At 46.9% G+C, this 24,801-nt stretch overlaps 3 protein-coding genes across 3 annotated transcripts; 2 read left to right on the forward strand and 1 right to left on the reverse strand.

Moving 5' to 3' along the window:
• The first annotated feature begins 27 nt into the window (after positions 1-27).
• On the forward strand, positions 28-18,392 carry WDR91 (WD repeat domain 91). The gene is made up of 15 exons (XM_054514956.1): positions 28-161; positions 1,794-1,973; positions 2,953-3,159; positions 3,995-4,078; positions 6,245-6,369; positions 8,106-8,283; positions 8,551-8,709; positions 10,743-10,942; positions 11,395-11,545; positions 12,992-13,086; positions 13,395-13,563; positions 14,269-14,377; positions 15,818-15,930; positions 16,694-16,891; positions 17,747-18,392. Exons 1-15 carry the CDS (start codon positions 39-41, stop codon positions 17,909-17,911), a joined length of 2,256 nt encoding a protein of 751 aa, XP_054370931.1. The 5' UTR covers positions 28-38; the 3' UTR covers positions 17,912-18,392.
• Positions 18,393-20,028: 1,636 nt separating this feature from the next.
• CYREN (cell cycle regulator of NHEJ) lies at positions 20,029-22,546 on the forward strand. The gene is made up of 3 exons (XM_036400974.2): positions 20,029-20,477; positions 20,571-20,637; positions 20,938-22,546. The coding sequence occupies exons 1-3, from the start codon at positions 20,359-20,361 to the stop codon at positions 21,166-21,168; spliced, it is 417 nt and encodes a 138-aa protein (XP_036256867.1). The 5' UTR covers positions 20,029-20,358; the 3' UTR covers positions 21,169-22,546.
• On the reverse strand, positions 21,967-24,340 carry TMEM140 (transmembrane protein 140). The gene is made up of 2 exons (XM_036400972.1): positions 24,263-24,340; positions 21,967-23,544 (listed from the first exon to the last, which is right to left on the reverse strand). Exons 1-2 carry the CDS (start codon positions 24,273-24,275, stop codon positions 22,901-22,903), a joined length of 657 nt encoding a protein of 218 aa, XP_036256865.1. The 5' UTR covers positions 24,276-24,340; the 3' UTR covers positions 21,967-22,900.
• Between the last annotated feature and the right edge of the window lie 461 nt (positions 24,341-24,801).

The following is a 24,801-nucleotide window of genomic DNA, read 5'->3' on the forward strand; positions in this document are numbered from 1 at the left end:
CCGTGGGCGGGCGGTGCCGGCGGCGCCGCGGGGCCCCCATGGCGGCGGCAGCGGAGCGCACGGACGAGCTGGTGCGGGAGTATCTGCTCTTCCGCGGATTCACCGCCGCCCTGAAGCAGCTGGATGCCGAAATCAAGGCGGACCGGGAGAAGGGTTTCCGGGTAAGTGGCGAGCGCATCCCCGCTGCCGGCGGGGCGCTGGGCGGGGGTGCGCCTCTGGGAGGACGCGGTCCCCGGGCGGGCCGCGGGCGCCTCTTGGCGCTCCGGGGGCTGGGCGAGGGCAGCGGGCCTGGCGGCGGAGGGAGCCCTCGGAGCCACCGCGCTTCCCCGCCGGGCTGCGCTGGGCGCCGGGGCCCGGCCGGCCCGCAGGCGGGACCCCGCATCCCGGAGCCCCCCGGCCGCCCTGCCGCGCCCCTCAGGGACACGCAGCCTCCTGGCGGGGCTGTAGCCGGCTGAGGGCTCCCCTCCCGCCCGGCTCCAGGGCCCGTCAGCGCAGCACGGCGGCTCCATCCCCTCGCCTGCCTTTGAGCCGGGGGCTGCAGCTCCCGGCAGCCGCCCCGCGCCGCTGGGCAGCCCGGCCGGCTGGGAGCCCGACCTGTGACCCGCCCGCGGATCCTCGGCTTCGAGAAGAACGGAGGAGACCTGCGGAACGAGGGGGCAGGAGGACATTCCTTTGCCTGCATCTTTTCTCGGTCATGGGATTTTTATCCAGCGGCTCTACAGCTCCGCTCGTTAGTTTGTATGTCTTGAGTACCAGCTGCCTTGACTAACTCGTCACTGAATTTGCCAGTCTCAAAAATCCAGTTTCAGTCCGTTTTGTGAGCTTTGTATTCCTGTAGCAACAGTTTTGGGCACCGAATATAGTGCTTTGAACAGTCAGATTTTTCTTTGACCAGCAATATAATAAAACTACTTTTATCCTTAATAAAGCATGTTGCTTTTATTTTTTTAAAACACCCGCACTTTGCTGGCGACTTAATCTGAATTGTTGTCCAAGAAGGGTCTACTGGGATCACAAACTTTAGTTTTCTATATCTGTAGGAAGCCACAGAGATAAAAGTTGGGTATGTCCTAAGATACTAAGTGATGAGGGGAGAGCAAACCACATATTAAACAACCTTAGTTTAATTTTACACAGGATGCAGTTTTTTCTTTTTCCGATGCCTGTCTTGGCCATCAGAAACCACTGAACAAAAAATCTATTCCCACACTACCATTCTGCCTTATTCATACTGCAGAAATGATTTCCAAAGAGACATAATGACAAAAAAAAAATTCTGCAAAATTTTATGCTTGCCTTGTTAGTAGATGATGTTACTAAAGATAAAGGTACTTCAAAAATTGCAATGGAGCAGAACTGACTTCCTCTTTCTGTTGGCTAAATTCAGGTGTTTTTCCTTTTAGTCTAAAAATAATACTTTTTTTCAGGTGCTGCACTTGAGTTTTAAACATTTAATCACATTAATTTTTTTATTGTTATTATTAACAACACACTTTTAAAGGAGGTGGAAAGTTTTGCTTACTTGCAAAAAAAACCCATCAGCTGGGTTCAACAAAATGTGATATTCCTGTCAAAATCTGTTTGGCTATGCTCTGTCATATTTCTTTTTCCTTCCTTTGCAAAGTGCTGCAGAGTGGAAGAATGCTAATGCAAAATGCACAGTGTTTCCAGGATTAGAAAATGGCTAATGCATAAGGATTGTACAGTTAAAGCTTCTCAGCACTAAGTTACAGCAAGTCTTGTGCCTCAGGAGCCCTCCCATGAGTGAAGTGTCCCTGTTTTGCCCTCTTTAGGTGGATAAGATAGTGGAGCAGCTGCAGCAGTTTGTGCAGAGCTACGACCTGGCTGCCCTGCGGGATTACTGGAGTTATCTGGACCGACGCCTTTTCAGCCGCCTGGAGGACGTGTACCGGCCAACGGTGAACAAGCTGAAAACCAGCTTGTTCAGATACTACCTGGTCCATGCTATCCAGGTAGGGTTTCATTTTTAGGCTTCTTTATAAAGGTCCTGGTCTCTGAAACCAAAGCAATAAACTGCCTCTGTGAGATTCTGCCAGGCCTGCTGGATTAGGAACAAGCAGTTCATGTGTCATGATCAGGAGTTTGATGCAGACTCACATGACAAGTTTGTGTGCAGGATAAGGAAACTCGGGCAATAGGGAAACGTGGTTTGCTGGGTGCAAGATATTCACTCTCACATAAAGACAGGTTTCCCTCAGAAAGGATAACAGTACTGCTAGCTCAGTCCTGCTCAGTTAACTTGGATACTGGCAGAGAACACAAGCTTCAAACTGGAACAAGGAAATGTGGAAGAGAAAATTAATGTCTTTTTGCTTGTTATGAATAGAACAGAAAATAGTGAGTGTGAGCTTAAAATGAAACAGAGATTTTTTTCTGTTCAAACCCTGGAAAGTCAGTAGAGTATATTCTCCCCTTGATTCTTCTTGGTTCCATTCCCTGACTGGAGATCGAGGTGTTAGTGGAGAAGTCAAAATCTAATACATCTTACTAGAATTGTGATTTTTCATGGTTTGTTTTGCCATGTGCTTACCCTGAGGTGTGACAGTCCTGTCTGAATAATGTGTCAGTTGGAAACCTTTTCAAGCTGTATGTGCTGTAGACTTAAGTAATTTGAATTATACTTTGGTCCTGTATACGAATGCTTATGTTAGTGCACTCTGCACTGGTTTAACTGAAATCAGTGTGTTTGGTTCGATTGGTCTCAGCCTTTAAACAGGATTGTGGTGACTAGAAAGAAATCTTTTGGATTAAGTACATTTGTGAGCTTCTCCTACCATATTTGGGATTCTTTTGTTTCCTGGTCAATCTGTAACTAACCACTTGTTGTGTCAGGGTGGTGAAAATAGTTGTGTTCATAACAAAAAGCAAACGTTCGTGGACCTAATCTGGTGGCATTCACAGAGTGTAAGCCCTGTTCTTGCTGTGTTTCAGAATGGCCGCAATGACAAGGCGCAGGAGTTCTTCCTCAAGCAGGCCTCCGAGCTCCAGAACCAGGCAGAGTGGAAGGATTGGTTTGTCCTGCCCTTCCTCCCTGCTCCAGACTCCAACCCCACCTTTGCTACCTACTTCTCGCGCCAGTGGGCAGATACCTTCATCGTGTCTCTGCACAACTTCCTGAGTGTCTTATTTCAGTGCATGCATATCCTTCTTTTCAACTAATAGTTAAATCTCCCTTGCCCTGGTGTTACACTTTGATCAGTTATGCCAAGGATATAGTACTATGGAACTTCCTGCTTTCAGGTGATTTTTTACAGCCAAGACTTAATAGAAAGTTGGTGTTTACCAGAGGGTGTTGGAATAGTTACTGCTCAATTATCTGATGATATGTGGTATTCCCTGGGCAAAACAATTATGGTTGTTGCTGATGCTGAATCATCCTCATGCTAGTGACTAGGAATCTTGTGCACATCTTGTTTTGAAATGGTTTTACTCTTTGCTTGACATAGTACAAAACAGTCATACAACCTTGGGTCATAATCCATAACTGAACTGGCATCTGCTGTTAGATCCTTCTTTGGGTACATTATGTTCACAACATTGCCTAGTGACAGCTCATTATAATAGAGCAGTAGATTTTTGGCAGGAATAAGTTTTTAGCCCCACGCTACAGAGTTCTGTCTTGTTTGGTGATGGGCAGGCTTATGCTGCAGCTGGAATACAGCTCATCTTGAACTGTTCAGTGCACAGCAAAGCAGTAATAGAACTTGTCTTGACCTCCACTTCTTACTCTAAAAAGAAATAATCTAAAATTCCTTGCAAAGTCCACATGAAATAGTTTGTGCAACAGCAAAGTGAAAAGTTGACTTAATTACTTAAGTTGTTGCTAATCATCTGGTCATGCACATACTTTTTGCTAATTGTATGGACTGGGCAGCTTTGTTTTTACAGATAAATGGCCAGTATGGAGTGCTCACTTTTAGGATTAAGCCAGGTGTACACAAGTTATCACCTCAATTTTCTTTAACATTGCTTACCAGTTCCAGTCATACTGAACTTTGAAGCTGAATGTCTCAGGACCAGTCTCATCCAAGAAGAAAATGAATCGTTGCGACATAAGGTCAGAACTGAGATCACTCTTTAGCTGCTGACTGTGTGATGTGAGTTTTGTAAAGTTGATTCCATCCATTCGAGAACATTGTAACTGTTCTGTTTGGTGCAGTTATTCTAAGGCAGATTCTTTAAGTCTTTTGTTTTATTTTGATTTATCTTTCAATTATTTCCAGTAAACTTAGGGTTGTGATCATATCGTGAAGCGTGTGTTTAGGATATTCCTGTCCCTCTGCTGGAGGTGATTGTCTCCTCTTCCTGTGCTGTCTTACAGGTGACTGAATACTATACAAACTTGTTTTCTGTTACACTGCAAAGTTAAAACAAGGTGAAGCTGGTAGCAGGTTAGGGATGTGTGTCGTAGAGTTATAGAATGGGTTGGAAAAGAATTGTGGCTGATTTTGTGAATAGTATTCAGTCACTTCCAGATTTTAGCTGATAGAGAAATAGAAGCAATAGAAATGGGTAGTAAATTCTGGCAAAGAGACAGAAACTGTTACTTCTGAAATGGCCCCTTCACCATGTTTGATATGTACTTAAAGCAATTTAGACCAACTAATGGAAGTGTTGTGAGTGTCTGTTTCCCAGCTCTAGATCTTACAGTAAACCATAAGAAGGGTCTATTAGTTCAGACAAAATGTTGCCCAGCTCCATGACTTCTGTTTGACAGTATCATCAGCAGGTATTTAGGGAAAGAGTGTAACATGGGTCAGTCATTTCCATGTATAACTTCTGTTAGAGAAATTTGTGAAATCTGCAGTTTAAGAACTTTCTAAACTATAGATCACATGTGGTTGATCACATACAAGTGGGAAGGCTTATTCATGTAAGCAGAACTTTAATTTTGCTTCCTCAAACATACCAAGAAAAGCTCTTTCTATATAAATACTTCAGTAAAGTTTGTGCTTTACCTCCTGTGTTACAAAACATTGTTGTATGTTGTGTTTCCTGTTTGTACTGTTTTAATAGCTGTTCAACACTTTCCTAGAAATAGAAGTTAAATAGAATAATTGATTTCAAAAAGGAGGCAGTTCTTGGGAAAAACCCCAAGATTTGTCACTCTGTACTGTATGGAGTTAGAAGGTCAGTCAAACATTGACAGGAGGGTTCTGCAAAGATAGTCAGTGAGTAGGGACAGAAGATGAGATATGTTTTGCAATAGAGCTCTTTTATTTCCTCAAATTTTGTGTTCTTTAATTTTAGTCAGAATAAACCTATAGTTTGTGTTTTGCATGTTGGCTGGTATTGTTTGGTATCGTTTGCAGTCTGGATTAAAGTTATCTGACAAATTGACAGAAGTAAAACTAGACTTTCCCTTTTAGTCAACTGCTCAGGTCAGAGGGGGAACCAGCTACCTCTAGAATACAGCTTTTAAAAAAGGATGTCAATAAATACTGAATTTTATGCTAGCTGAAATTAAGTAGTGATTCTGTTTTATGCTGCTGAAACAATGCAAATACATAAATAGCAAGCTAAGATTTCTAAAGCTCATTTTTCTTCCTGTATTTTCTTTCCTTAAATAGTGTGTTAAAAAGAAAAAGAAATATATCTGAAAAACAAATGTACACAAACAGAAAAGCCTGAGGAACTCTTTGTGTAAGAGTCACAGGCATAAACCACATCTGTTCCAGAAAGCTGCATCCTGAGGTTCCTCTCTAGTAAAGAAGAAAAGAGATGATTTCCTTTCTCCACAATGTGGAGATAAATCTCACTATCATGCTTGGGAAGGAGTTGCACAGGGTATGGAGCTGGATTTCAGGGTGACCTGGTTTCCCTGACCTTGGTGCACCCTGCCAGTCCAGCAAGCCCTTGGCTGTGGGAAGGAGATTACCTTCTAGGCTCCGTGCCTGCCCTACCCTGGCCTCAAACTGCCTGCACAGAGAGGGACTGGTGAGCTCTGCCCTGCCCAGCTCTTGTTTCCCAGCACCACTGATGTCCCCACAGCCAGCCCCAGGAGAGGAATGAAAGGTTTTAAGTAGGCTCCAGTTTCATGTGCCTAAAGTACTGATTGCTTTGACTAATTGGACTAATGTGGTGCTCAGCCAGTCAGAGCAACTTTTTTCCTTCCCCGCCCTTCTAGAGCTGTTGAAATAAAAGGAGTAAACAACTTCAGTGAGTGGGAAGGAGGTGAATCTCAGCGACCCTGTGTTTACTTGGCTCTTTTCTCCTGTCCTAGCTGTTTGCTCTGCAGGCTGAATCCTCCCGCATGAAGAAAGAGGAACTGGAGGTGGAACAAACAGTTCTGCATCACAAGTTGCCTGCATATGTGGCCAACATGGATCGACTGGGGGACTCTGAGCTGTGAGTGCCTGCAGGAGAAGAGCTGGGGACAGGCTCTGCTGCTTTTGTTGGGTCAGGGAGGTTCCTGGAGGGTCATTTCCATGTCCCCTGCCCTGGGATTCAATGCAGAAAGACATCCAGGCAGACCTAAGTAGGTTTAATGGAATTCACGACAGGTGTCTCTCCCATCTTTTTTGGGAGGTTCTTGCAAACCAGTGAGAGCCCAAGCACACATGGAAGTGATTCTGCTCTGCTGTCAGCATTGCACTGAGGTGTTCTGGGCATCTAGGGCACTGGCAGCAGTGCAGTACCTGCAGTATTGCTCAAGTGAAGTGGATTGCCTCTTGATTCCATTTACTTGAGTGCCTGCAGTGCCATAGGTGAATGCCCTGTGTTGTTTTGTAGATACTGTTACTGTATGACCCAAAAGGATTCTAGTTACACAGGGGTGTTTTCTTGCTTTTGTAAAGTCAAGGCAGAAAGAGCTTCTCTTCTGTGAGGCTCAGTTATGCACAGATTTCCTCATGAACTTGCTGCAGTTAAAAGTGTGTTTTAGGCTGCATCTATTTTGTGCTTATCTCTGGAAATTAGGCAACATACACAGTGATACAGCTTCTTTAACTGTTATTTTTTTACTCCAGTACAGGACAGGAATAGGATTGATTAAATTATCCTGTTGCCAGTGGCAGATAGAAATTGTAGCAGGTACTACACACAAAATGTTTCAATCTAAAATTTGTCTTATTAGGTAGACTTAAGTGTTTATTGAACTATCTTGGTGACAGCTCTGCAGTCTTTGCACAGTACAGGCTACAGAGTTTAGTTTGTGATATGTTTTTTTTAACTATGTGGAAAGCCCTGATGCTATCTGCATGTATGGAGGAGGGATGGGGTAATTTATTCCTGTATTTATTTTTCTCCATTTGAATTAGAAAAACTTGCCTAAGAAGAGGCATTTCTTGCATGTGCAGCTTATCTCTTAGTCTGGGGACCAGTTCAGTTGCTTATTTTCGTGTCTCTGTTTAACCCAAAGCCCAGCTTTGGTAGAATAGTTCCATCCTTGCTGAGTGGATAGACAGTGAAGATTATTGTATTCCCCTTGCCCTTGCTGCCACTCTGCTCTCAGAGGAAGCTGTAGCAGAGTGAGGTCAGACAGTTATGTTCTGGGAAGCAGCTGCTGCTCTTGGCATTGTGGACTGAAAAGGGAGATGTTTATAATCATACAAATGGGCTGTAGCTCTCTTATTTTCTTTGGGTCTGGATTTTAAGAGATTGAAGGCTTCTGCCATAAAATTGTTGAACATAACTTGCTGTTTATCAAAGGGTGTTTGTGAAATATTGGATGCTGAAAGTCTCTCAAAGTAGGTCTATTTTATGCTATCAATTGGGAATCCCATCTGAACAAGTCCTACAGAAATCTGAATTTCCCTGCCTTTCCCTTAGGGTCTTTCTAAACAAACAGTGGAAGGAGTTTTAGGTGGCTCTAAAGGGGATTCAGCAACAGTTTGAGCTCACTGTCTCAGTGGCATCTCTGAGAAGTGAGCTTTTGGTTACAGTAACTGTAATGACCTGCTCCAGGCACTAACAGGATATTTTCAAATAGGGTTTTAGTGCATAGCGGTGCAGTGGCTTGCAAATGAACATGTGTCTTGCAGTGGTTCAAACAGCTGCCACTTCATTCAACTGGGTGGTCTTTGGGCAGGTTGCCTTGCTACACTTTCATACTCTATTTGGTGGTGTTTTGTGTTTTTCATCAGTGATATGACCTGCAACCAGAGAAGTACAGCACATTCTCTTCAGTCCCGGGGCGGCTTTCTGTCCTCCTTTCTCTCCCAAAGTAAAAAGGGCCCTTCCAGACCAATCCATTCAAGTGGGGCTTCTCCAATGCAGGCTAGCAGTATGCTGCTAGGGAAGAAAGAACCAACAAATCACCAGGTAATTCTCAACTGAAAGTTGCTCAGTCTCCAAGGAATTAACTTGCAGCATGGCACTGCTCCAAGCTTCTGCTTCCATCTGAAAAATGAAATGTCCTTTCCTGCCTTGCGAATGTGTGCTGGGCCTGAATGCAGCACAAGAACAGCTATTGTTATCGAAGAGCTTGTGGAGCTCTTGCAGGTGTTTGGTTGCTTTGCTGCTTCTTTTGCTCTTTGTTCTGCAGCCTATAGAAGCATAACTTTCCCCAGTCACTTCTCTGCTTTCCAGAGTGCCAAAGGAAAAGAAGGAGCAGTGAGCTCTAAGGATGGGAAGAGCCACTTCAGTGGTTTAGTGGCAGGAGAGTCCAGTTCCCTGCAGCAGCGGCAGAAGCGCTTGCAAGAGCATGGGAAAGAAAGGAAAGAACTGTTGTCAAAAGGGACCTTCCAGGTACTGGTCAGCACTGCAGGGCTGGGAGGCAGAAGGCTTGCATTTCTGTAAAACTAGGGGGTAAAACAAGTGCAAGTATTTCCTTTAAGCTTTGGAATTGCTAGTCAGGAATAACTGTATCAAAGGTTAATGTTTATAGTTAATCCAACTCCTGCACTTGGTTTATTTCTGTGTCCCTGGAAGTTAATCAGTATTGGCATTTCAGGTGGAAGAAGAATTCTTTTGTCTCTGTGTTTTTCAACAGCCTGGTCCTGAGGTTTCATTAAGGTTTTATTCACTTTCAATGGTTGTGTTCAAATACCTTGTTAAAATCCTCATTCTTCGGTGGTAATGAACTTGGCTCACTCATCCAGCCAAAGTGAGTTCTCTTCCTGTAGGTTCTTAAGCTGACTTATACAGGCCCTGTGCAGGACAATAAAAACTAATATAAAATTTTCCTGTACAGGAATGGAACTTGCTTTCCTAGCAACATTTACTTTTTGGAGTTTTTTGTACTTTACTGTTGCAGTTTTGCCTGGGGGTGTGCTCTGCTTTAAAATCTAATGAAATAATAAAACTGTGTCCTGGATTTTAACTGCTGAAGGTCAGCACACTGCTTCTGTTCACCTGTGTGTTGTCTGGCTTTCAGCAGCCATGTTGTCAAAAAGTACAGAGCACAGGCAGCATCTCAGCCCTTGTTATTTTGTCTGTATGAGACATTCTGCCTTGTGGAGAGACAGTGCTGAGGGACTGTTGCCCCTTGGCCAGTGTGTGGCTGTTCTGTGTGTGGGAGTGCTGGTTAAAGAGATGTTACTCTCACTCAGCATTCAAGGCCTTGAGAGAACTTTTTTATTCATGGTTCATCTAAAACACTTTCAGTGTTGGTTGGAAAATTGCAAAGCCCAATTTCTTAGTAAGTTTCCTTTCACTTCCCTTTTTCTACGTTTAAGGCAGTGATTTTTGGGATGTGTAAAGATTGGTCCTTGTGCTCTTGGGGAAGCTTGATACTCTTTAACTTTCTCTTGTACTCAAAGCATGTGAGCAAAAAGGAAACTGAAAGGTGGCACTGTTTTCTTTCACATGAGTGTCATTAACTGGTTGTTACCTCCCCATATTAACTAGCAGAATAATTCTTGGATTTATTTCCCAGTCTATTCCAGCTCTGTGATTTCAGATGATTTGATTATGCAGGGCTTGATCCCGTGGTCCTGATGAGAAGCTACTGTAAATTAGGCAAGCATGTGTTACAGAACAGGAATTCATAACCATCAATACCAATACCATTTTGGGGACACTTAGCTTTCAGAGGATGGTTTATCAAAAGAATGCTAGCAGATGGTTTACCACCTTATGTGCTGTATCTGCTTCTTGTTCAACTTCTGCTGGCAAGGGAATACTGAGCTGCTTCCAAATATTTCTGCAGTGCAGATCTTGTCTCATTCGGATACTGTCACTTCCTAAAACTCCATTTGTTCTGTCTGCCCTGTCAAATTGGGTTTTAAGCTTTTGGACTCGTGTGTCAGCTCTACTGTTGTCATCAGTCAGTTGGCTGCAGTGGTGACTCCAGTGTGCACAGTCTAAACCTCTGGCAGATGAGGATAATCCATCCACTGGGGCTTAAGAGCCAAGTTTTTTGCAGGTTTGCTGAACTGCATATTATACAGACTTAACTTATATTGCTGAATGCAAGAATTCCTTGAAATATGTTGCTTTTCTTGTGAATCTGAGCTCTGATGGCATGTAAATGGGCCTCTGATATTGGCTGAGGTATGCTATAAATGTTACAGTTCTTTTAATTCTTACAGGAAAGTATATATCTGGCACATGGAGGGGGATATAAGGGACTCAACAACTAAGCAGGTCATATTAAATAGTGCAGTTGTGCAACACATGGTCCTTGTACTCAGAAAGGTCCCTGGCAGAAGGAGTGTCGGTCTGACAATGCTTCTGTTTTGTTGCAGCTTCTTTTCTTTTTTTCTCCCGCAGACTGGGGTAGCTGAGGAGCTTGATATGGAGCTGCTTCCTTGTATTTCACACAGGATTTCTTCCTTCAGGGCCAAAGTGCTGAGAAGAAAACAGATACTAACACAGCTGAGGCAGAACCGTGCTCAGAGCTGCATGCTGAGCAAACAGAGACTTCAACCAAAATGCCTGGCAGCAGTGCAGAGGCTGTGGGGGTCCGGCAGGAGCAGCCTTTCATCGTCCTGAGCCAGGAGGAGTATGGGGAGCACCACTCATCCATCATGTACTGCAGGTATGGCACTGGCAGGAGAGGGCTGTCTTGTAGAAGCCTCTGCAGAAGGATCAGCTGTGTCTGCCCTCTTTCTCCCAGCCTCTGTTCTGTCCAGCACATTGGACATGTACTCTCAGTTGTTGGGCAGTCAGGTTGGTGTGACTGAAAATAACATGTAGCTTGTGCTACGTGTGAAAAAGGACAAAGATTTTTGGACAGAGATATTTGTGATTGGGCAATGCTAGCCAGGAGGAAAGTCTCTTGGAAAGCAGGTATTTTTTAAGGGCATTATGCTTTATGTCTGGAGCTTGGTGTGCTTTGTTGTGCCAGTTACTGTGAAGTGAGCAGGAAGCAGTGCAAAGTTCTAATTCCTGCAGAAGGAACTTGTGTGTGGCCAGGAAAGGAAGGATTAGTGGGTTACATCTAAGAATTTGAGGGAGAAGAATATCCCATCAGTTTCATTCTACACACAGGGTTGATTGTTCTGGACGGAGGGTGGCCAGCTTGGATGTGGATGGGGTCATCAAAGTCTGGTCTTTTAACCCCATAATGCAAACAAAAGCTTCATCCATTTCCAAATCTCCATTGCTGTCCCTGGAATGGGCCACCAAGCGTGATCGGCTGGTGAGTAGTCTGTGTGTGGAAGTGCAGCAGATGATTTGGGGCCGTGTTGCATGTTCACTTCTAGACAGCTGCACTGTGGATAAGATTGGGGCAGCAGTTAATTTCCAAAGGAACCAAAGCCTCTAAAAAGAGCTAGAGTGGGGAGTGTATGCTTTGTATTGAGCAAGGAGTTCACCACTGCTTGCCCTGAAACAGAAATTCTGAAGTGCAGTGTGGTACAGCTGCAGGATAGAAGTAGTGCCTTTGAGAGAAATGCCTGTCTTCACACAGATTACACAGCAACTTGTAAAGACAAGCAGAAGCAACTGAGTACAGCAGCCTGTGGGAGGCCTGCAGCAGAGAGCTGTGGACCTTTACTCATAGCCTGAGCCAGCAGCAGAGAAGAGGAAACAGGGTTGTGGGGGTGGCATTTTACTTGTGTGTAAAAAGGTGTGAAAAAAGCTCCATGGCCAGTTCTAGACTGGTGTCTTAAGAGCTGAGGGTTTGTGTGTGCATGAGGAGCTTGGGTCTTGTTTAAATAACATGGAAGTTTAAGTGTTTCCTACATCCCTTTTTCTCTAATTCTATTGCTAGAGAGGAGCCTTAAATGATATGCATTCCTTTGAGTACTTGCACTGTTGCTAGTGTTTCATGGCCTCCCTTGGCAGATACAGGCTGTATGAAAAGGCTGGCCTGCAAGTGAGGCAGTATTTTTCACATTTTGGCACTGACAATATGTGGCTTGCTAAGCCCAAAATGCCACCTGTGAAGAGCTGGTGCTAAAGCTTGTCTGTTCTTTGGCTTTTAGAAAGCAAGTTGTCAATGCAGTTGTTGCTCTTTGTTTGTTGTGAAGATGTTTCTTCTGCTTTGTGGAATTAATTTCCTTCTTGCTAACAGAAAGATTCTTCATTCTGAAATACATGTAGGATGCACCAGCAAATTAGGCACTGAAGTGACAAAGATCTGGCTTGCTCAGTTTTCTTTTATAATGCATCTTTTCATTACTTAAATTTTAATTGAAATTGTAACACCACTGATAAAGCATGTGTGAGCTCTTCTGGATGATTTTATCCTCCCATGGGTGAAAGGAGTTGGCTTCTGCTTGAATTTCTCTTGGCACACAGTTAACAATCTTAAGCTTCTCTTTACTTAGACCCCTAGATACTGAGACTCCATACATGTTTTGCATCTCATAAGGTTGAGCCATGATCTAAAAAGTGGTGTTTATGCCACCTTGGTGCCTATTAGATCTTTTTCTCACTGGGAAGCAGGGTTTTTACTCTGACTTCTGTGGCTTTGGGGTAGTCCCACTCAGTGTGATTGCACAAGAAGACAGGATGTACTATAATGGAGTAATATTTAGTCTGAATGCATAGAAAAAAAATTACTAAGTCTTGGTGGTTGTTGGCCAGCATCATTGTACTGCTCACTCACACTTTTTCCATCTACTTCCTTGCTGGTTTCAAGCTGTTGCTTGGCAGTGGGGTCGGGACAGTTCGTCTTTATGACACAGAAGCAAAGAAGAATCTCTGTGAAATCAGCATTGATGAAGACATGCCCAGGTAACTCTGGAATACTGATTTTTGTATATAAATAAGCGGTGTTGGTTTTAATAGTAAACATCTTAATGTTCCTGCTGCTTTTCTGCAACTGCAGGACTATCCAGCCTTCATCTAGAGGGCAGTCCCTGCCTGAACAGTGTAAAACTGTTCAGGTAAATGGGAGACATTCAAAAACTAAGCAGATGAATCTGCCCTCCTTTGCAGTGCACCCTGTCTTGCGAACTCTTAATGGGAGAGCTCGTAGGTGAGTGTTTTGCATGAGGCAGCTGCAGGAGAGAGGTGATTCAGACCATGTGCCTGTGTTTCAGGATCCTCTCGCTTGCCTGCAGCCCAAGTGGTGCCTCCTTCGTCTGCTCTGCAGCAGCCCAGAGCCCTGTCTCCCACATTGACTTCTCAGTAATCAACTCTGGGGGCAAAAGCATGAACCAGGTTCCTGGGAAGCTGCTACTGTGGGACACTAAAACAATGAAACAGCAGGTACTTGCTGGGTTTCTTTCCTTTCTCAGTCTTCTTGCTGAGAATGAGTGTCTTCTGTTTCAATGTCTAGGAGCCCTCTTTCAAAATTATGCTGACTTTCTTTTCAACACCCTTCCTTTTCCTTCTTCCTCCTTTCCCTCTGTCACATTCAGGATAAAAATAAATAATGTAAGTAGCTGCTGGATTGGGTGAAGTTTTTTTGTTTTATTGGTGTGTTGGGATTTTTCTGAGGAATTCTTCAGAATAGTCCATGGCCTTGTTTCTATTCTGGCTGCACAGTTTGTGACTGGAAATATCCCAAGTGGATTGAATGACGCTTTGCTGAGGCTTTCTCCAGTTGAGCTGTACTGAAAGGTTTTCGTTGCTGCTGTTTCCCTTGCCTTCCCTGTTTTTAAGTGAAGTGCTGTCCCTGACATGTAGGAGAAAGCAACATACTCGAGCTAATGCCTGCCAGAAGCTGGTTTTGCAACCTTGAGGCCATGGCCAAGAAAGCTGTGGCTTGGCTGAGGTGAATTGCTGGTTTAGTGTCACAGAAAAATGCCGCTGCCAGACCTTGAAGTCTGTAGTCATTAGAGGCGTAGGGCTCCAAACCAGAGTTCTTGTTACTAAATACCATCTTTCTTTCTTTCTTCCTTCCCCTGGAGTTCAGCTCTTCAGCGCCCCCAGCTCCATTTTCTCAGCACTAATGCAAATTTTCCCTTCCAGCTGCAGTTCTCCCTGGAGCCTGAGCCCATTGCTATTAACTGCACAGCCTTCAACCACAATGGCAACCTTCTGGTCACCGGGGCTGCAGATGGGATTGTTCGTCTCTTTGGTACAGTGCAAAGGGACCTGGGGGCATTGGTTGGTAGCCAGCTCTGAGGCCAGGTGGCCAAGACTGGCATTTGGGCTTGGATCACAAATAGTGTGGCCAGCAGGATGAGGGAAGGGATTGTCCCCCTGCTCCTGGCACTGCTGAGGTTGCATCTCAAAGCAGCATGTTGGGTTTTGGGGCCCTCACTACATAAAAGACATTGTGGGGCTGGAGCATGTCCAAAGAACAAAACCAAAGCTGGTAAAGGGTCTGGAGCACGTGAGGAGTGGCTGCAGGAGTTGGGGTTCTTTAGCTTAGGGAAAAGGAGACTGAGGGGACACCCTACTGCTTTCTACAAGTACCTGAAAGGAGATTGTAGCCAAGTGTTGGTCAGTCTCTTCTCCCAGGTAACAAGGGATCAGACAGGAGGAAACAATCTCAAGCAGCATCGAGGGAGGTTTAGATTTGATATTAGGGAAACTTCTGTCACCAAAGGGATTGCCAAGCACTGGAGCAGGCTACCCAAGAAAGTGCTGGAGTCACCATCCCTGGAAGTATTTAAAAGATGTTACAGATGTGGCACTTAGGAGTGCAGTTTAGTGGTGTAGTTGGCAGTGTTAAAGTTGGGCTTGATTATTTTGGAGGTCTTTTCTAACTTAAATGTTTCTGTGAAACTGAGTAGTGAGGTGGTCCCTAGTCCTCAGCTGGCTCCCCATAGCAGGGAGGCAGCTGTAGGATATGCTTGGAGAACAAGGTGGAAGCTGTTGTCTCCACAGGAGCTCTCAAGAGTGAATTGACATAGACTTTTTTGGAGGACATTGGCTGGAGACCCTGGTAGTGCTGCTGGATCTGTTGTTTCTCTCCTGCTGAAGAGGAGAGTGAATTTGCTCTTAAGCCGTGTGGTCTTGTGCTGTGCCAGATAGCAGTACCACTAGAGGCTGAGTTGTGAGGAAAGCAATAAATGTGAGACCTTGCATTTAAATGCAAGAGTTTCACATTAGTCCTCCTTTTGGGAGTAATTTGTGTTTCTCAGGTTTTTGTTCTCTTCAGCCTTTTCTTGCAATAAAGGCAGCTCAGGGCTCCTAACTTTGAATGGGGAATCTGCCTCTGGTGCAGGTGGAGGCTGCAGTCCCTGGTCTTTGGGAGGAGAGCTGTCAGCAGCTGGGAGGATGGGCAGGATAACAAGGGGAGGAGGAGGGCCAGTGGTGCTTGGATGCAGAATGCCTGCAGTTGTCAGTGAGTGTATGAGCAGCCCTGTGAAGTCAGTAGTTATAGACAATGATTTTTGTGGCCAAAGTGAGAGCAGGAGTATAGGCAGTATAGGGTGCTGGGACTGGATTGGGCTCCCCCAGGCTGGTTTGGAGGGCTGGCACAGAGACCTCAGGAACATAAAAGGCCTCCCTCTCTTCACCTCAGCTCTGTGTGAGTAGGAGGAGTGTTCAGTGCTGGTTCTCCCCTCAGATATGCAGCAGCACGGGTGCGCCATGAGCTGGAAGGCACACGATGGGGAAGTCTACTCTGTGGAGTTCAGCTATGATGAGAACACAGTCTACAGCATAGGAGAGGATGGCAAGGTAGGCTGGGGATGGCCTCCTACTGCTCAGCTGGCAGAGAGGTTACTTCTGGAGTCTTCTCCATATGGTGGGGACAATCATAAAAATATGCTCAGATTCTGGATGAAACGTGGGCTGCTAACTGCAGTCTCAGGTGTGCAGTACCACCCTGCTCCAGGTAATCTGCAGAGAGAGTGGCTGAAAAATGTGTTCATAGTTGGAGCAGTCTTTGACCTTGTGTGAAAATCCTACTGTTGGTGACATCCCTTTTCTAAATAGTCCATGTGAAGATGACCTTTCTCTGACCTGAGATCACCACATTTGAGATCTGGGATTCACAGGAAGGCATATCCTTGACCACCTTGCATAAATCTCATCAGCAGCTCCCTTTATAATTGTTATTGTAATTGTTATTATTGTTTATAATAAACACTGCAATTTCTGCAGTTCCTCAGTCTTCAGCAGTAGAGAAAGGTGTGGCTCAGGGAGGGACTTTGGCTGAGGAGTAAAGCAAGTTCTCACCAGAGTACTGCATGCAGTATGGAAAGACACATAGGCAGTAGTGCTTGAGGAAGGCAGGACATATCTTTGCCTGGATAGAAGGCACTCTTACAGCCTTTGCAGCCTGTGTTTTATTAATATATATAGTCATTAGGTATAGATGTCAAAATGCCATCTTTGTGAGGAATACCCACTATTTTGCTTAAAAGCAAAAAAAGGCGACTGCACTTGCATCCCAGTTAATTTCATTATAGGCTTTTCTCATCTCTTTTTCTCATTCTAGTTTATTCAGTGGAACATCCATAAAAGTGGCTTGAAGGTGTCTGAGTATGACCTTCCCAGGGAAGCTACAGGTCCTTTTATTCTGTCTGGGTACAGTGGCTACAAGCAAGTCCAGTTCCCACGAGGACGGCTTTTTGCTTTTGACTCTGAGGGCAATTACATGTTGACATGTTCTTCTACTGGGGGAGTAATTTTTAAGGTAAGTCTGAGAAGTGATGGGGACTACTCTTAAGTATCCATACAAACTTCTGTTAATTACAAGGGTGCAACAGCAGCCACTGGAAGTTTTTAAGCAGCACACTGGCTCTGTCAAAGCTGCTGCTCAGTTTCACACAGTGTGCATTTTAGCAGTGTGTAGTGAGTGTACAGCAAGTGTTTGTGTCCTACAGCTGGAGTATTTGTGCTCTTTCTTAAAGCCTAGCTTTTAGTGTCCAAGTGACTAGGACAAAGTTTTAATTACTTTTTTAATGTATGGATACATGCCAGTTCAATGCAAAATGTATGATTGTTGACTGGTGCTCATGTTCAATCTGCCTTTTGTGCCTGCTGATTCTATGTTAGACCCAGCCTGATCCTCTTCCCTTACCATGTACTGAAATTAAAGAAAGGGTAAGGCTGAATGGTTCTGAGTGCCCAAATTTCTGTGCTTCATTAACAAGTGTTACTTGTCACATGCCCATGCTCTTGCAAGGCAGATTAGAATCGGAATTTTTACTTTGCATCTGGGGCACCTGAACTAACATGAGCTATAGCTTAGGCTTATGTGCTTCTCATCAGTGTATGCTCTTAGCCTGCCTTGTTCAATTACTGCAGTTCAGTTGATGTCAGAAGTTGAGCTGCCTGAGAGCACATGCTACTGTAGTGAGACTGGAAGCTTCCTTTCCCGTGTGTGCTACACACATCTCAGTATCTCTCTGATTTTCTGCTTACTTAGTGTGCTTTCTGCATGCTCTTAGAGACAGAGTGTCTCTATCAGGCTTTGGCTTGTCCTGGGTGCATTGCCCCCACTGCAGAAACATACCTCCTTAAAATCTTATGCTTTCCTTCTTTTTAGTTAAATGGTGAGGAAAAGGTTCTGGAGAGCTGCCTTTCCCTGGGAGGACACCGAGCTCCTGTTGTCACAGTGGATTGGAGCACAGCCATGGACTGCGGGACCTGCCTCACTGCTTCTATGGATGGGAAAATTAAATTAACAACCTTACTGGCTCAAAAGTCTTAACCTGGACAGTACTGAAGGGGGAAAGAGCAATAGAGCTGACAAACCCAGTGTTAACTCACAGGAACAAACTGCATGGGAGAGAAGGCAAAGCAAAGTCCCTCTTCTCATTGTAGCTTTTGCCTCTTGATAAATACATTTGCCAAACCACTGTGCAACAGAATGCCAGTACGGGATTGGATCAGTGGCAGCACTGAAAAATAAGTCTCCACTAATCCATTGTGGCAGCTGGACTTCCCTCTGTTAGGGAGTCTTGAGTAGCACGTGGCTAAAAGGCTGTGGTCGCGTCAGGGTTCTGCAGAAGAAGGTGAGGCTGGAGGAAGCAAGCATGAGGCAGCACAGTGCATGACAGTAAGATGACTCAAACTGGAAAGGCTGATGAGAAACCAGAGTATTCTTGGTATAACATATGTTCTTATGATTTTGTTAGTTTGTTTTTATTTGGTATTTTTCTGTAAAAAGAAAATATTCCCTTGCATTTGAACTCTATGCTTTGTTCAGCAGTTGCTGCAAAACATGGAGGGTGGTGAGGGCAGTGATGTGCCAAGTCTCCTGCATGCAAAAAAGCTCTTGTGTTTTCACCAGGTGCTTCCAGCACCACATCTGCACACCAAGGTGAACCAGACATCCAGGAACAAAAACAACTGCATTTGCTTGGATGTATTGTGTTACCTTGGCATAGGTATCTGCTACCAACCAGAGCAGAAATTTGAGTCAGACTTTGAAATACTTATGTTGGAGTTCAGAAGCTACATAATGCCTAGTAGGTACCTGATGGTGGATAGGGGGAGGGAGGCCAGGACCAGTCTGGCCCTGTATAGGGCTCTGTCACTGGAGCTGTCTCTCCCCCTAAGCCCCCAACATCAGGCAAGTGCTGATGGTATTGCATAGCCTTTGAATGGACTAAGCAGATACATTTTATCTGCTTACACATTGCCATGGAGCTTTCTGCTGCTTATGTCCTTGGCCTGTATTGGGAGTTTGTGGTACTGTTGTTCCTTGCAGAGCATACACTGTGCTGGAAAATGAACAGCCATTCATGAGCCATATGGGTAGCCATTCTCACAGACAGCTGCTCAAGGATAACACTGCTGGATACTGAAATCCTCACTACAGGCATATTCATGCTACAGGTACCTGTTGTCCATGGAGTAACTTGCTCCTGCTGACTACACTCCTCGTAAAACCCCACCTTCCGTTCTCCAAGACTAACATGTCCCCTGCTAGACTGACATCTAAGTACAGGCTTTCCTGTACTTAGATGGAGTGGGATGTGATATTAATGGTGCAACTGCTCTTCATGCCAGTCTGAGCTAATGTCCCCTCAAATCTAGTGCTGACTTCGAACTGGCTTCAGGAATTCCCAGGGTTAGTCTGGGAGTTTAGAGAGCTCTCAAATAGGAGCCTTTGTTTGCCTCTAAAAAGGCCAAGAAAGATTGTGGCTGTATTCTAAGCCCTGCAGTGGTGACTACATTGCATAGGGGTTTTAGAATTTAGAATTACAAAATTACAGAATGGTCTGGGTTGGAAGGGACTTAAAGCTCTTCTAGTTCCAACTCTGCCATGAGCACAGCCACCTTCCACTAGACCACGTTGTCCAAAGCCCCATTTAATCGGGTCCTGAACGCTACCATGATGTTACTTTGTTCCAGATGTTATCTTCCAGCCCTCACAGAGGGTCAGTTGAGGTTTCTGGAGAGAGACTACTTTCAGGTTTGCTTCATAAGTAGGACTATGAGCAAAACAAAACCTCTAAACAGGGAAAGAAAGTATAAAAAACATGCGCCAGTCCAAGGCTGCTATGCAAAATAATAGTGCATTAGCACAACGTTGATACTGTGCCAGAAACCTGGAGGGAAGGAATGGACATGTTATTTTGCTAGAACAATGCTCAACATGCTGTATTCCCAGAGGGCTTTTACCCCATCCTTGGCCCAGGCTCCCCTCTCCTCGCTTCCCAGAACGAGTCCCCGCCGCTCCGGCGGAGCGCTGCTGCCCGGTGCGCCCGGGCCTGCACGACGGGCACTCCGGGCGGCACGACGGCACCGTAACCGAGCGCTCCGGGCGGCACGGCGGCAGCGTAACCGAGCGCTCGGGCGGCACGGCGGCAGCGTAACCGAGCGCTCGGGCGGCACGGCGGCAGCGTAACCGAGCGCTCGGGGCAGCGTCGGGCCCGGCCCGCCAGGCTGCCCCAGGGCTCGGAGGCTGCACGCCTCGTTCCCAACGCGCCGTCTGCTCCGCAGCTGGCTCAGAGCCGTGTTTGCTCCTTGACGGAGTATCGAGGAACGCGATATTGCCTGCCTGCCTGATCAAACACGGGACTCTGTCGTGACTTGGGATTTAGGGCGGCCTGGGGCTGTTTTTCCAGCTCCCCTGCACTCCCGGTCGGGCGGGAAGCAGGCCCCGGTGTGACGGCGGAAGGCGCCCCGTCGGCACCGCCCCGCGTGGGCATGGCGGCTGGGGCCCGGCGGCGGCAGCTCCCGGCCTGGATGGGGGCGGCGGGGGACGGGCGGGCGGCGGCGGCCCCGGCCCCCAGCGCCGGGCGGCGGCGAGCGGCGGCGGGGCGCAGGTAGCGCCGCTGGGGCGGGGGAGCGGCCGGGGCGGCGGGCGGGAGGGCGAGCTCAGCGCTGCCCACGCTGAGCGTCCCCTGTGCATTGCCCAGGCCGGCGGCGCTGTACTGCATGAACGAGGCGGAGCTGCTGGAGGTGGCCCTGGCGGTCCTGGCCGAGGTGAGCCGGGACCTCCGGGGGTGGGGGCGGCAGGGCTCCGGAGGACGGGCAGGGAGCGCTGCTGCCCGCGGCTCCCTGGCGGCCCTCTCCGGGCGGGCCGGAGGGCGCTGCCGGTGCTGCATGGCTTTCCCGGCCTCTCCTCTCTGTCCCAGCGGCCCTGCTGCCTTTGCGAAGCAGAACCGCGGGCCTGGGGCCTGGCGAGGCGTGGCTCACGGGCATGGTGGGCTGCCCTCCTGCTCCTTGGGTGCTCCCGGCATGAAGTCATGCACGGCCGGCAGTTGTTGTTTTCCCTCTGGTCAGAATCTACAGAGCGAGGAGGGTGAAGAGAAGGCCCGATCCGGGAGCGAAGAGGAGCAGGAGATCCCGCCAACACCAAACGAGGTTCCTGGAAGCACGGCCAGCACGGATGGAGGCAGTGACCGCAGTCCGGCACTTCCGTCCCCTCCTGCTGCTGCTGACGCAGAGGGGACAGGCGGGGAGAACTCTGAGGACGATGTCCTGAAATACGTCAGGGAGATCTTTTTCAGCTAACATCTCTGACTTCCCAGGAGAAGAGGGCACAGTGGGGAGGGTGTCTCCTCCCGCGGCCCTGGGAACGGAGGGAGGAGGGCCTGGAGGGGGCTGTGCATCCATCTGCTGTGTCGGTGCCCTTGTGTAGCTGGTAGGATACCCAGGAAGGCCAGAGGGGGAAAGGAAGGAGGTACTCAGTTCTCCCAGTCTATGCTGGGCTCAGTGGGATTTGGCTCCAGATTAGGTGTTCATTTCTGTTTCACATTTCAGAGCATGGACAGATAAAAGAAGACATTCGGGTTTCTGTGAGTTATCCCTTTGGTGGGTTGGTGTTTGTTGGGCATGGAGGCAAGCAGGGAGCTGTTGACCTGGAAGACCTTTGCTGGCAGAGCTACATGGTCGTGGTTCAGCCTTGAGGCTCCCTTGTCCTTGTGGTCCCTCTGTCACAGCTGCAGTGGGGCCTGGCAGGCTGTTCCCATTGGGACTGGTGCTGAGTTTGTCTCCAGACTCCAGCTGTCTTCCCAATGTTGAGGAACACGAACGGGAGCAGACTGGCAGGGGCTGGACTGCCCTGAGGGGGCTGACCCCGTGGGGAGGCCAGCGTGCATGGGGGTCTGGGAAGGGATGAAGATGGCTCGGTGTCCTCTTCCCAATCAAAAAAAAAGGACAAAGAAACCACATGAGGCCAGCTGTGAGAGCATGTATTGAAATGAAGAATCGGTGAAATCAGCATCACCAGCCTCATTGCCACCAAGGCTGAAGCAAGAGGAAACAGACCCTCATGTCCCTTGAAACAAATTCACTCAACTGCAAAGAATATCACTGTTGAGCAAACATTCTTTATTTGCATAAATTCTCCCAGTCACTGGATGAATTAATGCAGCATGTACTTACAAAGCTGTTACATATTCACTACACAGAAAATTCAGTAACATAAAACTCTGGTTTTGAAAAATGATTATATGGACTGGAGTTAACCGTTTCAGTCTTTTCCGCCATCTAGTGTCCTTTAGGGGTTATTACTACCCCCTGTAGGGGTTTTGCTGGTCGTTGAATCGTCTTCCTCACTTGTCCTTTTATTGCACTTTCTTAGTTGGTGCATGCTCAGTCTGTTATCTTGTTTTCAAACTACAAACCTCCTTCTTTCTGGTGTTACTTCTGTATCGTCCTAGATGGCTTTCTTCACAGCCTTGAAGGTTGGTTATTGATTGGCTGTTTAAGTGATATGTATCCTGTCTAGTTATGAAGAAATTATCTATTTGGTTACATTTTCCTGAACATTTGTTAGTTCCTAGTTAAACATAATGTACAGATCCTGTTTTCAAACTCCCTTTGTTATATGGTAGGGCCAAATGTATTAAAAGCATTTTGTTAGTTAATTACAATTTTAATCACATACTATGAGGTACTAGCAACTTTTTTACTTAGACTAGGTATGAGCAAAGGGCTGTGCCCACTGGTAGCTAGTTCTGCTACCTTCACTGCTCTTTGGGGCCAGAAGTGCTGTCACTTTGATGCTGTGCCACTTTGATGCTGTGAGGGGTGTTACATGCTGTTGTACCTGGGCAGCTTCTGTGCTGTGGCTGTTGTCTGCTGCCAGGTTGATGCAGGAATGCTGCACGCAGCAATGTGCCAGAGGATGGCTGGACACGAGCCTTTGGACTGGGAATCAGATTTTTGCTAGGGAGTAAGGCTGTATTTGGATTACAATTTTAAAATCATGTTACCAATAGCTCTTGCATCTTCGTCGCTGTCAAATCTTAGTGGGCAGGGCCTCCTCAGTTAAATGGTTTTGACACATATGTGTGTGCTTGGCCCAGCTAAGGTACACAGTGACAGTGAGAATCTGGAGCAGTAGCAGAGCCTGAGTCCCAAGCAGTGCCAGGAAGCCTCCAGTGAAATCAGAGGGATGAATCCAGTGTGAGGTTTGTAAAAGAAACATACCCAGGCCTCCAGACAGGATTATCATCTTGATGAAGAGTATGATGCGAATCATCTTCCATCCCTCTCCCTGCCCTTTAAATGTGCAATTCACATTTAAAACAAAAGGGAGGTGGAAGAGGATGAAGACCAGGCAGCTATACACACAAACCCTGGCTAGTCCCAGTTGCAGTGGACTGATGCCCATTGCCTGCAGATGCTCGGTGTCCAGGCACTGCAGCTCCCCAGCTGTACCATTCCACAGGCAGAAGTTGTAAAAGCCAATGCGTTTGTCAGGGAGGTTCACCAGGTTCCCGGCCTCGTACAGCAGAGCGTAGGACACCAGGGCCAGGGTCCCAACAGCCTCCAGTAGAGCCAGCACGGGCAGCAGCTTCTTGGCACACCACTGTGGCAGCACACCCATCCTGGTGCCTGCATGCTTTCTTGGTACCATGGTAAGAGCTGCTGTGGGGATGCCTGTTGCAAAACATGAAGGGGGGACCCCTCAGTTGTTGCCTCTTATGGCACCCTTCCCGAGACAGGCTCTGAGCCTTATGCCTGGGGTCTAGGGACTCCCCTTGCAAACAGAACAGGAGTGTCTCAGTCCTGCCTAGGACTGTGCTGCACATATGTTACTGCACTGTGAGGGGGGTGCATTTGGTGCACTTCTGGTCACAGCAAAGGTGGCTTAATGGTGGACCAGTACTGGGAGGAGAGTATGACTCAGCTTCACACATGCCCTTTGCATCATGATCTCATTGGAAAAGGCATTTGTCAGCAAATTGCAGGGATGGGAGGAGAGAAAAACTGCTGTCTGGGAAGAAGCATGATAAGAGCTATTGTGGGATAATGCCTTTCTTTCAGCTTTTATCAGACAAGGACATCCCTTTTGATCTTTGGACTACTGAGTAAAGTGCAGAGGTGACAGGATCTGAACTGCAGGGCTCCCCTTGCCTCCCTGCCCTTGTCCTATAGCTCTGGAACACCCAGTGCCATTGATATGGGTGTGAAATGGGTGGCCATTTCCAGCATTTCCACCTGGAGCTCAGCTACCCACTGAGGCTCGTAGACATGGTGCTCCTCTGTCTCGGTTGCCTGGGGAGCAGTGCCCTACACAGGCAGGCAGGTGCCAAGCTCAGAGAGGCACCCTGGATCCTCCTGCAGCCACTGGGACATGGGTGCTACTGAGACACACCTGGGATTGGCATCCACCTTGCTCCTCTCTCAGGCTGGTTGGCAAACTTGACTCTGCTCCTCTCCCCAGAATGTGTACTGTCCTCTAGTGCTGTCCTGTAGGCTTCTGCTTCACACTGAAAAACAGGGAAGTGGCATCAGGAAAGGCTATCACTGCCTGCAGAGTCATATGGCATTGAAGCGCTCTCCACCCAGGTCTGCAGAGAGGCATAAACACAGGACTCAAGGGACCTTGGCTTCAAGCCCAGCCTTGGGCTTGAGGCTTTGCAATTAACTCTTCCTCCCTCTGACAAGCTTCAGCTGCTGAGAATAATTTACCACTTTCCTTTAAGAAGTTCACATTAGCCCTACTGTCCCCTTCCACTGCCTATTACCCAGTGGTATATCATTTACTTAAGAATTGGACTCTGGGTCCCTTCCAGTTCAGAATAGTCTGTGAATATGTGATAACCTGGATGTCCTAGACCATCACCCAAAGCTGATTATGAATTTGGTACAGCCTCTGAGTTTTTAGAGTGCCAGAAGAGACTCTACTCAATC

The sequence above is a fragment of the Molothrus ater genome, chromosome 5 (assembly GCF_012460135.2).
Source record: "Molothrus ater isolate BHLD 08-10-18 breed brown headed cowbird chromosome 5, BPBGC_Mater_1.1, whole genome shotgun sequence".
NCBI classification, from domain to species: domain Eukaryota; kingdom Metazoa; phylum Chordata; class Aves; order Passeriformes; family Icteridae; genus Molothrus; species Molothrus ater.